General features: G+C 31.7%; 2 protein-coding genes across 2 annotated transcripts; one reads left to right on the top strand and one right to left on the bottom strand.

The window, feature by feature from the left end:
• Positions 1–275: 275 nt before the first annotated feature.
• On the bottom strand, positions 276–1,055 carry LOC120168839 (protein EMBRYO DEFECTIVE 514-like). The gene is made up of 2 exons (XM_039177128.1): positions 707–1,055; positions 276–629 (listed from the first exon to the last, which is right to left on the bottom strand). Exons 1-2 carry the CDS (start codon positions 1,031–1,033, stop codon positions 303–305), a joined length of 654 nt encoding a protein of 217 aa, XP_039033059.1. The 5' UTR covers positions 1,034–1,055; the 3' UTR covers positions 276–302.
• A 7,951-nt stretch (positions 1,056–9,006) lies between these two features.
• LOC120168853 lies at positions 9,007–10,892 on the top strand. The gene is made up of 2 exons (XM_039177137.1): positions 9,007–9,165; positions 10,476–10,892. The coding sequence occupies exons 1-2, from the start codon at positions 9,007–9,009 to the stop codon at positions 10,890–10,892; spliced, it is 576 nt and encodes a 191-aa protein (XP_039033068.1).
• The last annotated feature ends 7,007 nt before the right edge of the window (positions 10,893–17,899 follow it).

Here is a 17,899-nt window from a genome sequence, read left to right as displayed (position 1 = left end):
GTTCACCAAGATTTTGAATCAAATCGAACTTAATTTTAAAATTTTCAAATTAAACTCAGTAATACACAAAATTGACAATGTTATTTTATCGCCCTTATCTAGCATTTAACGGGGAATAAAACTCCAATATTTCCCAAAGCATTGCTTAAACAAAGAGAAACACAATCTTTTCAAATAAAAAAAAAAGCAATAAATAAGGGCGTTGATAACATCAATATCCATCAACATAGGATCAGATATATACAAGCAAAAGAAAACAATTTTATCTTGCAAAAGAATTTAATCCAAATTCAACTTCATTTTTAACTACTGCCTTGGTTTCTATGCTTACCAACCTTCCCACGGCCTCGTCCACCGGCTTTTCCACCACGTCCTTTCCAACCGCCACCGCCCGATGCCCTGTTTCCGGCATGTTTTATCTTCAGATCTTCAGGTAAGGGGATTATATGATCAATACACTTCCGGAAGCTAAAATCATCAACAGTTTCATCCTCCCTGATCACAAAGAAACATTTATTTTTCCACACTGGATGATTTTGGATTTGGAAAGCTTTGATCCCTCCACCAATCTTTCTCTCAGGCTCCTGATGGCCTTTTTTAAGCAAATCCAGCAATACCATATGTTCATACTGTAACACGAATTAATCAAAATCTTTTGCGCAGAAAGCTAACAGAGAACAGAGAATAAGCTATTTTAATCAAGTACCTTGTTAAAGTTCAGTTGAGTGCCCCAGTGATGAAGCAAATAGGAAAAGTAGTTAAACATCTCCGCCGATGACCCGAACTCCTTCGGACCGAGCCGGACAGGACCCGAATCGGGCAACTCCGACTTCTTCTCAAGGCTTTCCTCGTCTACGGACCTGTCCATCTTCTTCTTTTTGGATACGTCGCCGTTTTCTTCTCTCTTACGCTTCGATTTCGAGTCACCGTTGGCATTGGGGTTTTGGGCAGATGAATCAAGGGTTTCGAGATTCATGTTTTCAGTTGATGGGTTGGTCTCGGCGGGATCCGGCGATGGCTCTTTCTCCGCCATTGAGAAAAGCTATTTCAAACCCTATAAAATTTAGTATTTCTTTGCTAGAAAAAGAGGTTTTATAGCTTCTTTCGTTGTTAAAAACCCAGTACGTGGTACAGAAAATAAATCCCCACTACGCTGTGTGGTTTCTTGATTTATTTTATTTTATTCATTTTGAATAATTTTTTTATTAAATTACTTTTTAATTATTATATAATAAAATTCTAATTTACCATCATTTCTTAATATTAGTTATGATCTTTTCTTTTAATAAATTTAAAGTGAATATAAAGTAATAAATATTTAAATACTATCAATTATTTAATAATAAATATTTATACTCCCACTTATTTAGCAATAAATATTCATACTCCTAATACAATACATGTATATCATCCAATTCCGTACATCAATTTTTTAACATACAGAGAAAATAACAAGCACACTAGGATTAGAGGTCTTCTACGATCTGAGCTTTACCCATGCTATCCACGTGTAGTAGGTCTGGTTCTGAGATTTTGATGGTCCAGTATTAATTTAAAACTTTGAGTTTCTAGTAATAAATATTAAAAATGAATTCTAAGAGTATACAAAAATAAATTATTTTATTTATAAGTTGTACTTTTTATTACATTCAACAAACTATCTAATAAATATATCAAATAAAAATATTAAGAAACTTTTTTAAACACCCAACTACTCACACAAAATAATTTCTATGAGTGTTTCTAGATGCAAAATTATTAATAATAGCGTCTATATCAATATGATCTAACATATTTTTCTCAATACATAAAATGACTAGACCATTCAATCTTTCATAAAATGACTAGACCATTCAATCTTTCTTGTTACATTGACAACCTCAAATAGGTTTTTAACAATTTTAATTTTGACAAACTTCTTTCAACATATGCAACTCTCACCAACATAGTTTTGAGAATTCAGTAGTCAATTAAAAGATTTAAATGACAATACGTAACTTTGACAAACTTGAGAATTTCAAATGTTGACATTAACTCATTTGACAAAATCATTTGCAACACTTTCAGTTCTGAAAAAAAGATCTTCTGCATAAATATTAAACAAATCACTATGAGAAAATGTAGTCTTAAAGTTTATGCAAAGATTTTGCAATTCATCATTGCCTAAATATTTTAATCTTTTGGAATCAAATAAAAGTTTACAATATTTTCAAATAGCTATAATTGCTCAAATCTGTTTTTCAAAGAAGTTATAGTCAAATCTAAAACCACAAGAAAATAATTAACTCTAAAAGATACCTTGAGTGATTGTACTTCTTCTTCATCATCATTCTCATCAAATTGTCTTCTTCTAAACACATAACGCTTTGTTGGAAGTGTTGGTTCTATATTCCTATCAGATGTAAGACTTTTGACAATACCCATGCAAGACTTGAACCATTCATTTCTATATTTTTCAAATAATAGCATTGCACTTTTCAATTCATTAATTGTAGTTCCAATGCACATAGATTTAAATTGTAATTTATTATTCACCCTATTAATAGTAAATAAAATCTCGTACCAAATCACTAAGCAAAGTAAGAATTCAAAACTTACATGAGAATTAGCTAAACTTTCTGCTTCACTTCTTGTCTTGGCATCTTCACCATTAGAAATGTACAATACCATCAAAGCTAATTTTATTTGAGGTGGTTGAAATCTAATAGCTTTAACTTTTTTATTCGAGTCTCTCATCGAGTATTAAACAAAGATTTCACTATAAAATCTTTAACATTATCAACCAAAATCTCTCTTTTTTTAATAGAACTTGCAAATAGTGTATATATGTATTGTAGAATTCTAAAAAGGGAAATAGCTTTGACACAAGAATACACCATATCCAATAGAGTGATATTAACACTATGACAAGCACATGATATATATAATGCCATTGGATTTATTTCAAGTAATCTCTTTTTAACTCCTTGGTGTTTTATTTTCATATTAGAACCATTTTCAAAACCTTGACCTTTGATATCATTAACATCAAAATCAAGTGACTTGTAAACATTTAATAATTCAGTAAAAAGCTCTAATCCACATGTATCATTCACATTTATGAACTATAAAAAACTCATCCATATTTACACATCGTACTATTAAACTCATTTGTTCTTAATGGCTCACATTTGTGGTACAATCAAGGATAATAGAAAAATATTTTACCTCTTTAATTATCCTTATCATAAAAATTCTAACACTAAGGGTCAAAAGAGAATCAACTTATTTTGAATTTGAAGACCAAGGTAGTGATAGTGAATTTCTTGACTTTGGATATGTCTAACATGATCTTGCAGTATTAAATGAAATTCAACTATCATTTCAATTAAACCTACAAAATTACCACTATTACCATAATAAATGTTTTAACTAGATCCTCGAAAAGTTAAATTATTTTTGGTAAAACATTTCACAATGGATATTATTCTTATTAAAACTTATTTCTAACGTTCATTTTCTTTTAAAATTACTTCTTGCAAATCCTTATTAATACATTTATTATTTTCTAATGTTATTCTTATTTCATTCCAAGTATTTATATTAGTCATATGCTCAACACTATGCTTATGTTGTTTAAGCCTCCCACTCAAATGCTTCCAATAATTCATTATATCATTTTCTAAAAGGCTTTTGTTATTTTGAGAAGTGAACAATTTACAACAAAAATAATATACTTTAATAAATCAACCATTTTCTATGCAACACCATAAATTGATACGGATGTTCCAATCCAATCTGACGTGTCATATTTGATGAGCCAAAATAAAATTACTAGAAAAACATAAAAAATTTCAAACCATTTAAAAACTATAAAACAATTCTAAAATAAAATGTAAGTTTAGAAATCATTCAATCATCAAAACATAATTCAAAAGTACACGTTAAATAAATGAGTTTCAAACCCTAATATAAAAATAAGATATGACCTACATGTCCCCTAATTACATAAGTATCATACTTTGCAAGCAAAGTCAAAGGAATCCTTATTACTGATGTCGATAACTACATCAAGATCAATTCCTTTTGACACAAGCAAGTATATGATAAAGCTTAAATTTTTCATGGTGATCATAAAATTTACAAGTTCCAATTATGATATGAAATTTCCTTCATTGAACTCTAAGTAAGAGTTGGGAAACTTACAATATGAAAGAATAAAAAAGAGATATATATTCAAAGGATTAAGCTAGAGAGTTTAGTGCATTCCAATAAGTGTAGAGAGAAGTATACATATAGTTTCAAACAATAGTTTAAAATTCATCTAACTACCTTCTATTCAAACATCAATATGTAGTTTCCATAACTGCATTATTAAGGTCTTACCCTAGGCTTATTGGACCTAGAAGCTTACCTAAGGGGATAACTTAGGTCCATAAGGATTTACCATAACATAAACATAGGCACCTACCTAAGGGAGCACCTTAGATCCATAAGGACTTACCCTAGCTGAAGCGTAAGAATCAACATAATGGGATGCCTTAGCTCCCTAAGGACTTACCCTAGGCTCATTGGGCATACGAGCCTACCTAAGAGGATACCTTAGGTCCATAAGGATTTACCCAAGTTGAAGCGTAGGCACATACACAAGGGTTACCTTAAGTCCATAAATATTTACCAACTTGATCAGAGTTGTACCTGTAGAGATTTTATATCATGTCCCAAATAATATACCCCAAATATATTAAAATTTTAAATAGTCAACAATAATATCAGAAATCATGAACGAAATATATTTTTGTATCAGAAAATAGACATAAGAGATCATGCTTTCATTTCAGATAATAAAGTCATACTTTTAAATCAGATAAGATAATCTTAATTTTAGTTCAGAAAAATACTCAATTGCACATAGAACACACTAAAGTGTCTGATATATTTTCTCGGAGACAATTGGAAATTACAAGAAAAAGAACACTAAACTTCTAAAAAAAATTGAATTGTTTTTGTAATATCCTATATATCAGATCAGATACTATATTGAAAAGATTTGAAAATTTAAGATTTAAATTGAATAAGTGGTAAAAGATGAGAAAAAAAATTTTGAATAGTGTTTAAATTTAATTGTATCAATAGATAAGTTAAGAGGGCATTTTGGTCTTTTAAGAGGAAAATGAAATTAAAAATAATTGGGATTTTAAATAGGAAGAAAGAGGAAAGTAAAGTATTCTACTAGCTATCATAAGGTAAATTCCCACTAGCTAGAGTTTTCTTTAAATTATGGGTTGCTTTGGTAACATTAAGTGATATATATGCATAAGGAAGGATTAGATAGGATTAAAATGAGGAGATAAGGGAAACAATGGGGATTTTATAAAATGGGTTTTGAAAGGATATGTTAATATAGGAATGTTTATAGATGTTTTATAGTAGATTTAACTTGTCATAGAGGCAAATGAGAGATTAAAAGCATTGGGTAGGATTAAAAACACATTAGAAAAAGTGGTGTGATTCTTGGAACTTAATATTCTTCGTAGATGTTAGATATTTTATGAAACAAGATGAAGGAAAATTTGTATGGATAAGTAAAGAAGAGTTAAGTAGAATTGTTGGGTGTAAATTTAAAGAAATTTGGCCCCATTTGGCTAATAATTGGGTTAAAAAGTGGAAAATCTGGGCAAGGGTATCGGTATTGATAGAATAGTACCGATACTATAGGAAAAAAGGGGATAAAATTGCTAGATAGTATCGATACTAATTCAATCAGTATCGATACGATTGAGGCAATATCGATACCATTGTAAGGGTATCTTACCAAGCAAACATCGAATCTAATATTGGTATCGATACCATAAGGGGTATCGATACCATAGTATGGTAGTACGATACCATGGTAAGGGTATCGATACCAGGCAACATCGAACCTAATATTGGTATCGATACTAGTAGGGGTATCGGTAAAATAGTATAGAAGTATCGGTACCAGGGTAGAAGTATCGATACTTTGGAGCCATAAATGTTAAAAATAGGTTGATGTTGAAATAGAAAGTTAATAATATATATATATAATCTTTTGAATATGGTTTAAGTATGATGGTTAGGAAATATACTAACATTGGGTATGGTACATGTTTTAATTGATGCTTGAATATATCGGAACCAAACTCCCAAGACAAGCAAAACTAAGGCCAAAGGAAAAGTACAGGAGTAATCAGCTTTACTTTTGGATACTTAGCAAGGAAAGTCAGGTGAGTACATTTATTGTATGAAATCTATTTAAGTACAATATGCAATAAATACAATTATAATGTTTAAATTTTAAAGTATGTTTTACAGTAGTTACTAAGTTTTATTTAATGTATGGAAAGAATTTTATGAATTAGTTTTAGAGTATGAACTGCTCTAGAATAAATGATTAAAAGAATAATGCATATGGGTGCATTATTGGCATGAAAGGATGCCTTAGCTGAAATGCATATGGGTGCATTATCGACATAAAAGAGTAATGCATATGGGTACATTATTGGCATGAAAGGATGCCTTAGCTGAAATGCATATGGGTGCATTATCGGCATAAAATAATGGATATGGGTGCATTATTGGCATGAAAGGATATCTTAGCTTAAATGCATATGGGTGCATTATTGGCATGAAAGGATGCCAAAGTTGAAATGCATATGGGTGCATTATCAACATAAAGGTATGTTATAATTACAAATGTATAATTGTGTATGATAAACAAGAATGGACATTATTAATGAAAATAAAGAATAAAGACCAATGATTATGACAATTATGAATGTAATATAGTTTAACTAAAAAGGATTAGAGAATCCTTAAAGAATATACAATTCTATGTGAATCAAATGATATGACATATTTGTATATACATAAAGGTTCCTTTACAATATTGTATCTCACTAAGTATATACTTAACGTATGTTGCTTTCACACGTAGGTAAAGCGAAGATTAATCCAGTAAGGAGTGCAGCCATCTCAGAAGATATCATCCATTAAGGTTGACTCACCAATAACATTAGGACAATAGTACTCATTTTGGAACTTTGTTTGGCATGTAATTAATTTTAACAAAATATTATGTAATATAACTTAATGATTACTACTTAGTATGATAACTTATGTGGAGTTAAGTTTTGTAACAAAAAATTTATAGTTTTCTTAAATATGTGTATAGAGTTTTAAAAAAGTGATGTGACATCTGTATTCGTATATGAAAACTTATATGGTATATGGGTTTTATATTTATTGGTATCAGAGCTACAGGTTTTATCGATTCTCAACCAAATATAATTTTATTTTAAAATAGAAAAAGGATTACATGCCATTAAGGTTGTCAATGTTACTGAGATGGTGTCAGTAGAGGGTGATTGATAACACTCCTTACTAATGGTATTGTTATTATTATGTATGTTTTATTAGATGTCAGAATCCTCAAACCCGCGAAGAGCGGGAGAACAAGAAATGCAAGAGGGAACGAGGAGTGAAAGTTTGAGGATAATAGTGCACATCCTCTTCATTTTGAAAATGCAAGTGCACCTGCACCTCAAGGGATTCTGACACCTAAGTTTGGAACTTTCATGCAAGCCCTTGATGCTATACTAACTCGGTTTCAATCTCCCCATGCTCATTCAGTACCTAGAATGTTGATCCCAAAGGAGTTGAAGAGTTTGGGAGCCCCAGAGTTCCAAGGAGATGAGGGTGAGGGTCCTATGGAGGCTGATATATGGTTAAATGATGTGATGTTAATGCTTGAAAGCCTACAATGCTCAGATTAGGAAAAGTTAGGAGCAGTTGTATCTTTTCTTAGAGGATCAACTCGAGTATGGTTGTCCAACACTACTATGTATGCACCACCGGAGCAAGTCAACTGACAATTTTTCTAGGAAGAATTAAAAAAACAAGTATGTGGGTGAACAATTCAAACGAGCAATGTTGTTGAAGTTCCTTAATTTAAAGCAAGGTGATCGAGCCGTACATGAATTTGAGGCTGAGTACAACAAGTTGAGTCGTTTTTCCACTGAAGTTGTGCCAAACGATAAGGCAAGACATGATTGGTTCATAGAGGGTTTGAGGCCAAAGCTGAAAGAGATTATGTTAGCCTTGAACTTGTCGAGTCTACAATAAGTTATAAATAGAGCCAAAGCTATTGAAAGAGCTTAGGAGGAAACATGCAAAAGATTAGGAATACCTTCCACTCCCCATCATGCTAAAAGAGGCAAATGCTCGAGTTCAAGATTCTATGAGAGAGATAGTTTTGCAACACTTTCACAGAAAAGTAGATCATCCCAGTCTTTTACTGTTAACTTGGGTAGAGCTTATGGGGAAAGGAATCAATGTCAATCATGTGGAAAATTGCACCGATGAGTATGTAGATTTATCAGTGGAGCTTGTTTTCTATATGGCGATATGAGTCACTTTGCCTGGAATAGCCCTAAGAAATATGGTGATAATTCGGCACAGTCTGAAAGATTAGTGACAACCTCAAATAGAAGTAGAAGAATGGGTAGATTCAGGGGACAAACGAATTCAATGCAGAGATAAGATACTCAGGGAGTCTCTAGAATTTATAACATTAAAACTAATAAGGATCAGGTTGACCATGAGATCATAACAAGTATTTTTCATCTTTTCGATGAACATGTATTTGTTTTAGTCGACCTTGGTTCTACACATTAACACATTAGTACAAAGTTGGTTAGAGCTAGAGGAATTCCTTTAGAGCCAATTGTGAGTGAGATGATAGCGGTAAATCCTATGGATCATAGTGCAAGAGTATCTAGAGTATATAGCAAATGCCCTATAAAGATCCAGGGGATTGTGTTTTTGGCCAACTTAATGGAATTGCCCTTCGATGAATTTGAAATTATTCTAGGCATGGATTGGTTGTCTTCACATTATAGTTGAGTCGATTGTCGTAAGAAATATTTGTTTTTAAATAATGCCGAAGGTTTAGAAATTGTAGTAATTGGCAAAATATCGAAATAACCCTTGAATGTGATATCGGCCATGACTGCGAAGAAGATGATGTCGAATGGATGTATAGCTTTTCTAGCTAATGTGATAGATACTAGAATTCCAAAAGTTATAATAAATGATATTCCCACGGTTAGAGAATTTCCAGATATATTTCCTGAGGATTTACTAGGATTGCCTCCAGATCGCGAGGTAGAATTCAGGATTGAGATTTATCCGGGTACTGAACTTGTTTCTATGGCTTCGTATAGAATGGATCCAAGTGAATTGTGAGAATTGAAAGTCCAACTGTAATAATTACTTGATAAGGGGTTTGTAAGACCTAGTGTTTCTCCTTGGGGTGCACCTGTTTTGTTTGTGAAAAATAAGGAGGGGTATATGCGATTATGTATCGCCTAATTGAATAAAGTCACAATAAAGAACTAATATCGTCTTCCTAGGATTAATGATTTTTTTGACCAATTGAAATGAGCATCGATGTTTTCTAAGATAAACTTAAGGTCGGGGTACCATCAGTTGAAAATCAAAGACGATGATATTTCAAAGACAGTTTTTTGAACTCGATATGGGCATTATGAATTTGTAGTGATGCCATTTGGTTTGACTAATGCACCAGTGGCATTCATGGACTTGATGAACCGAGTATTCCAATCTTATTTGGATCAATTCGTGGTGATATTCATAGATGATATCTTGGTATATTCCAAGTCAAGAGAAGAACATGATGTTCATCTTCGAGTAGTTCTTCAGGCGCTTCACGAGAAGAAGTTGTATGCCAAATTGTCAAAGTGCGAATTTTTGTTAGCCGAGTTTGCTTTTATTGGTCACATAGTTTCCACATAAGGCATACGAGTAGATCCAACAAATATTCAAGCTATAGTGGATTGATAATCTTCAAGGAATATTTTTGAGGTTTAGAGTTTCTTGGGACTTACTAGTTATTATAGATGGTTTGTGAAGAACATCTCAATGTTAGCTTTGCTGCTAACTAAGTTGTTACGAAAGGATGTACCTTTTGTTTGGACGGAAAAGTGCCAAGAAAGTTTTGAAGGGCTTAAGAGAATATTAACAGAGGTCTCTATACTGGTACAACCTGAGTCTGGAAAAGACTATGTTGTGTTTAGTGATGCATCTCATAATGGGATGGGGTGTGTGTTGATGCAAGATGGTAAGGTTGTGGCTTATTCTTCAAGACAGTTGAAGAATTATAAGAAAAATTATCTGACGCACGATTTGAAATTGACAGCAGTTGTGTTTGCATTGAAAATCTGGCGTCATTATTTGTATGGGGAACGATGCATATCTATACTGATCACAAGAGTTTGAAGTATTTATTGACTTAGAGAGAATTGAACTTGAGGCAAAGAAGGTATATTGAGCTTCTAAAGGATTATGATATAATTAATGATTATCATCCTGGCAAGGCGAACGTGGTAGCAGATGCGCTAAGCCGAAAGATTTTTTCATCTTTACGGGCTTTGGATGCACAAATGTCATTAAAGGAAGATGGTGCCTTAATTGCGGAGCTTACGTTAAATCCAATGTTCTTGGATCGGATTAAAGAGCTACAAAGTCAAGATGAGAAATGTTTGTTGAGAATGACACAAGTCGAAAAGAATGAGACTAAAGACTTCGAAGTAAGAGATGATGTATGTCTATATTATAGGGGAAGACTTTGCATTCTGGATAATGATGATTTGAAGAAAGATAATATTTATGAAGAACATTATAGTCCTCTGATGATGCATCCCAGAGATAATAAGTTGTATCAGGATTTAAAAAGTCGTTATTGGTGGCCTAGTATAGAAAGAGCTGTATCGGAGTTTGTGGCAAGATGTTTAACATGTCAGCAAGTGAAAGCTGAACATCAAGTACCCTCTAGATTACTTCAATCGATATCTATTCCAGAGTGGAAGTGAGAGCGAGTTACCATGGATTTTGTTTCAAGGCTACCTTTATCGCCTGGTAAAAAGGATTCCATATGGGTTATTGTAGATCGATTAACTAAGACATCTCATTTTATTCCAGTTCGGGTAGATTACTCGATGGATAAATATGTGGAGTTGTACATTAAAGAAATAGTCATAATGCATGGAGTGCCAATATCAATAGTGTCCGAACGAGACCCAAGGTTTACATCAAGATTCTAGAAGTCGTTGCATGAGACATTGGGTACTCGATTGAACTTCAGCACAATTTTTCATCCACAGACGGATGGGCAGTCAGAGCGAGTCATCCAAATACTTCAGGATATGCTAAGGGAATGTGTGATTGAATTTAAAGGATCATGGGAAAGGTCTTTGCCTTTAGCCAAAATTGTGTATAATAACAGTTACCAGTCAAGCATTAAGATGGCCCCGTATGAAGCATTATATGGGAGAAAGTGTCGTACACCATTAAATTGGTTTGAATTGAAAGATCGAGACATAATTGGGTCGGAGCTAAGTCTGAGATTTATTAGACCTTATGAAATTTTGAAAAGAGTCAGACCAGTAGCATATAAGCTAGCTTTGCCTCCGGATATAGACAAAATTCACAATGTTTTCCATGTATCGATGCTTAGAAGATATCAATATGATCCATCCCATGTTATTAATCCGAAGGAAATATAGGTCCGAATGGATTTAACTTATTAAGAAGAACCAATAAGGATCTTGGCTAGAGAAATCAAAGAATTGCGCAACAAACAAATTCCTTTAGTTAAGGTACTCTGGCAAAATCATAAAGTGGAAGAGGCCACTTGAGAAAGAGAGGAGGACATTAGAATGCAGTTTCCCTACCTTTTTACTTCAGGTATTTATCTAAATTTGAGGACGAATTTTCATAAGGGGAGAATTGTAATATCCCAAATATTATATAAGGGACTATATCGAAAAGATTTGAAAATTTAAGATTTAAATTGAATAAGTGGTAAAAGATGAGAAAAATGATTTGGAATAATGTTTAGATTAAATTGTATCAATAGATAAGTTAAGAGGACATTTTTGGTCTTTTAAGAGGAAAATGAAATTAAAAATAGATATGGATTTTAAATAGGAAGAAAGAGGAAAATAAAGTATTTTCTACACTTCTTGTTCTTCACGTGGGTGTTCTCTCATCTCTAGCATAAGGTAACTTTCCATTAGCTAGTGTTTTCTTTAAATTATGGGTTTCTTTGGTAACATTAAGTGATATATATGCATAAGGAATGATTAGATGGGATTAAAATGAGGATATAAGGGAAATAATAGGGATTTTATAAAATGAGTTTTGAAAGGATATGTTAATATAGGAATGTTTATGGATGTTTTATGGTAGATTTGACTTGTCATAGAGGCAAATGAGAGATTAGAAGCATTGGATATGATTAAAAACACATTAGAAAAAGTGGTGTGATTCTTGGAACTTAATGTTCTTGGTAGATGTTAGATGTTTTATGAAACAAGATGAAGAAAGTTTTGTATGGATAAGTAGAGAAGAGTTAAATAGCATTGTTGGGTGTAAATATAAAATAAATTGGCCCCATTTGGCTAATAATCAGGTTAAAAACTGTAAAATCTGGGTAAGGGTATCGGTACTGATAGAACAGTACCAATACTATAGGTAAAAAGGGGGATGAAATTACTAGATAATATCGATACTGATTCAATCAGTATCGATACCATTGAGACAATATCGATACCATTGTAAGGGTATCGATACCAAGAAAACATCGAATCTAATATTGGGATCGATACCATAATGGAGTATCGGTACCATAGTATAGTAATATCGATACCATGGTAAGGGTATCGATACCAGGCAACATCGAACCTAATATTGGTATCGATACTGGTAGGGGGTATCGATACCATAGTATAAAAGTATTCGTACCAGGGTAGAAGTATCGATACTTTGGAGCCAGAAATGTTAAAAATAGGTTGATGTTGAAATAGAAAGTTAATAATATATATATATATATATATATATATATATATATATATCCTTTTGAATATGGTTTAAGTATGATGGTTAGGAAATATACTAACATTGGGTATGGTACATGTTTTAATTGATGATTGAATAGATTGGAACCAAACTCCTGAGACGATCAAAACTAAGGGCAAAGGCAAAGTACTGGAGTAATCAGCTTTACTTTTTGGATACTTAGCGGGGAAAGTCAGGTGAGTACATTTATTGTATGAAATCTATTTAAGTACAATATGCCATAAATACAATTAGAATGTTTAAATTTTAAAGTATGTTTTACAGTAGTTACTAAGTTTTATTTAATGTATGGAAAGATTTTTATGAATGAGTTTTAGAGTATGAATTGCTCTAGAAAAAATGATTAAAATAATAATGCATATCGGTGCATTATTGGCATGAAAGGATGCCTTATCTGAAATGCATATGGGTGCATTATGAGCATAAAAGAATAATGTATATGGGTGCATTATTGGCATGAAAGGATGTCTTAGCTGAAATGCATATGGGTGCATTATCGGCATAAAAGAATAATGCATATGGGTGCATTATTGGCATGGTAGGATGCCTTAGCTTAAATGCATATGGGTGCATTATTGGCATAAAAGAATAATGTATATGGGTGCATTATTGGCATGAAGGGATGCCAATGTTGAAATGCATATGGGTGCATTATCAACATAAAGGTATGCTATAATTACAAATGTATAATGGTGTATGATAAACGTGAATGAATTTTATTAATGAAAATAAGGAATAAAGACCAATGACTATGACAATTACGAATGTAATATAGGTTAACTAAAAAGGATTAGACAATCCTTAAAGATTATACAATTCTATGTGAATCAAATTATATGACATACTTATATGTACGTTCCTTTATAATATTGTATCTCACTAAGTATATACTTAATATATGTTGCTTTCACGTGTAAATAAAGCGAAGATTAATCCAGTAAGGTGTGCAACCATCTCAGAAGATATCATCCACTAAGGTTGGCTCACCAGTAACATTAGGACAATAGTACTCATTTTGGAACTTTGTTTGGCATGTAATTAAATTTAACAAAATATTATGTATTATAACTTAATGATTACTACTTATTATGTTAATTTATGTGGAGTTAATTTTGCAAGAAAAATTTTAAAATTTTCTTAAATATGAGTATACAGTTTTTAAAAAGTGATGTGATATCTGTATTCGTATACGAAAACGTATACGGTATATAGGTGTTACAGATTTTAGAAATGAGATTCCTATTAAAAGTGATTTGATAGCTAACGACTCCACCAATACATTAGGAAGTTGATATATTAGGATCAATTAGGATTCATATATATTAGGAGTAATCTCATCATTTAGGACTACATGGATATTTGAGTCATTTTCATTCTAGAAGAAATTTTGGTAAATCAACCTAATAAGGATAAAATAATAATATGCAGTATTCAAGATTTCTATCCACTTATTAGGCTTTAAAGTCTAATCGAACTAAAAAGGTCTTAGTAATGTGGTATTTACCAAGTATTTAGTCAAAGATACTTTACGAATATTCATTTTTCAATACTAATTTCATTATATAGCTAAATAGATCACCTTAATAACTTAAAACTGAACATACCCCAAGGAGACGAACATGTATTCATACGATATTTTCTAGTATTATAACAATATCAAGAATGATTGGCATACTTGGGCCTGCGTTACAAAAAATTATGTTTTATCATTATTTTCATAATTTATCCAAAGACATTCACTTATTCTAAGTAATGAGAGTATTTAAGTTATTTTGAAACTTAAGGGTATTTCAATAATTTCAATCAATCAGTCATATGGAGTACTTCTAATAAATTAGTCTTTAGATATTTATTAAGAAATTAGGAAATCTAAGTATTTTGTATTTTAAAGGTTAGAAACCTATTACTAGGACTTTTCGAATAGATTAGGAATGTAACAAATGAATTAATAGTTCTATTAGGTCAAGTATGAGTTCTCAGGTTATTTCTACTATTAGGGGCAATACATGTCCTTTTTATACTTTAAGACTATTTTCATCATTTCTCATCTAAGTATTTCAGGAACTAAATCTTTTAATAAGATTAATTAGAAAAATTCAAGGTTTCTATGTTAATTATTTTATTAATTAATCTCTAAACTTGAAATTTCATACTGGTCATCTAATTTCTTATATGAATCATTCAGGTCTTAACCAATTAACTATTCTTCTATTGTAATTAGTATAAGTTTAAAATAATATATGATAAACACATAAAAAATCATATTTATTCAAGCATTAACCAATTACCAACATGTAGCGTAAAACAAGCAAAAGATAGTAAAATATTACATCGACTGTGAGTTGCATCGTTCGCCCTTTGAAACTGCCTTTGATCACTTTTGACCTCAAATTCGACATCCCTCAACATCTCAGACACATGGCAGAACTTAAACGTGATAATCAAATTGAATCTAAAGGTTAAACACTAAAAAAATCTTACCGAGATCGAATTTGGAAAATAGACTTATGACATCAAAAAACCCAAAATATGACTTTTAAGAAAAAGTCAACTCTTGGTCAACAATCAAAGTCAATTTCGATCAATGTCGATTAACGGTCGGTTAACAGTCAATCAATGATAAATGAAAGTCAACGGTTAATAGTGGCTCAGTTCAGTTCAACTCAGTTTGGCTCTACTCGGTTCGGGTCAAACTGGACCAGTTCAGTTTGGGTTAGACTATACCAATTAGTGCAATTTGAACCAGTTTAACCTAGATTCCATAAGGCTCCAGAAAATGAACAATGCCCACCCGCAAGGGGCAAAAAGTGGGGTGCGTGCAGTGGTTTCGATGGTAAGAAAATGAACCAGTTTAACCACTTACCATGTTTGTTTTGTGACGAAGAGCGGCGAAGATGTCTTTTACAAGTGACCGAAAGCTTTCAAATTCTAACTCTTCAACGAAGATGAAGGAGATGACACTACCAATATCGAATGACACGAAATAAGGAACTAAAGCTTGTGATGCCAGCGATGTAACTCATTGGTGACTAGTCGGTGATAAATTTTAACCAACTTCAAAAATTGGGGTTTTTATACTGGGTCCAAGTTATGACACAAGATTCAAAATAAATTTCAAATTATTCTAGACACCAACAATGCCTTAGTACAATTGCCACTAAGTTCTATAGAGTTTATCAATTTGGACTCTAAAGTTTCTTGTGCATTCAATTTAGTCCTCAGTTTTAGCATATCCCCTTTCAGTTTTGAATTCCATAATTTAATAATACTCAATTTAGTTTCTAAATAATTTTGGGTGTTACATTCTATCAAGAGTTTCGTCATTGTTCAACTTTCTAGAAAAATAAGAATACGAAAATTGCCTAGAAAAATCATCTTTAGGAAAGATGAGATCCAATTCTCTAATGGATGCATTTTTAATCAAAATATCTCTGGTTTTAGTATCACGAACACCCTAACTTCTAAGATCATATATATCAAAAGGAGGGATTATGTGCTTATCAATGCCAACATCAACATTTGACACACCAAGTATAATAACTAAATTAGTAGTATCGTCATTGAGGGGATTATCATCGTTCAAATTTTATTAGAATGTTCAATATTATGTTTATCTATGTCTAACCCATAATCATCCAAAGACTCTTCTACTTGTTTTGGAAAAAATTATCTAATGCTCCATTTAGTGATTATACTAATTCTTGTGTTCATTTTTTTCCCTTTTTTTTCATTATCGGACGCATGTTTTTGAAAAATATTATAGTATGAAAATATAAAGCAAAAAATATAGAATGATAGCACATGAATTCTTGCCTTTTGAAGTTTTGCCTCACTTGTAGAGAAATTAATTGACATTGTAACACACTCTCACTTACATTATCATAATTTAAAAAAGAAAACATTCAAGAAAATATAATTGAAAAAAATACAAACATGACAAAAAAATCATAATTTACATAAATAAAATCAATGGACGATCATAAATTTATAAAATATATTTATCTTAGTTTGGGGTGGCCTTTGATCTTTGTATCTTGATGGATGGATAACACAAAACAATGGCGACTTAGATCACTTTCTTCTAAAAATTCAACAACTATGACTTTATGAAAATGAAATTTGAAATTTTGTAAGTGCAAAATTAAATCTCTTGATTCACTTTCAAACTCAAATCTATAATCTCACACTGAACAAAAAATTGTTCATTATCTTCTTGGAATTCTACGTTAAAACTCTAATATTTAATTCATACATTACAGAAGAACATGTCTATAGCGATGTTTTTTACTGTTATAGAAGCATTTTAAAGTGCCACTATAAACCATCCCGACAAAAAAAAGGAAACAAGAAACATCACTAAAACAAATGTCGCAACTGTTAGTGGCATTTTACATTAACATATACCGCAAAAGGTCGGGTTATTTTTAACTAAAAATGCTACAAAAGGTTAGGTTATTTAGCGTCATTTTTAGCTGAAAATGTTGTAAAAGGTTAGGTTATTTAGCAGCGTTTCTATATAAATGTCACTAATTGTTGTGATATATAGCGACATTTTTAGCCAAAAATGTCGTAAAAGGTTAGGTTATTTAGCATTGTTTTTATTCAAACCCCACTAATTCTTGTGATATATAGCAATGTTTTTTACTAAAAACGCCACAATATGTTGGTTATTTAGCGGCGTTTTCATTCAAACGCCACTAATTTCCTTTTAATATAGCGGCATTTTTAGCCAAAAATGTCACAAAAGGTTAGGGTATTTAGAGGCATTTTTTATACAAACGCAACTAATTATGTACTCCATTAGTGGCGTTTTTCATCCTAAAACGTCGCTAATCAAATTTGATTTTCAAAATAATTTTTCCTACTTTGTATTAGCCAAACTTGTAACAATATTCAATAACAACCTTAAAATTTAATTACGATTCGTATTAAGTAACAATACATAAAAACATAAATAAAT

The sequence above is a fragment of the Hibiscus syriacus genome, unplaced genomic scaffold (assembly GCF_006381635.1).
Source record: "Hibiscus syriacus cultivar Baekdansim isolate YM2019G1 unplaced genomic scaffold, ASM638163v2 tig00111721_pilon, whole genome shotgun sequence".
Classification (NCBI taxonomy): Eukaryota; Viridiplantae; Streptophyta; class Magnoliopsida; order Malvales; family Malvaceae; genus Hibiscus; species Hibiscus syriacus.
Note: the sequence above shows the minus strand (reverse complement) of the source record. Positions and strands in the feature narration are given on the sequence as shown.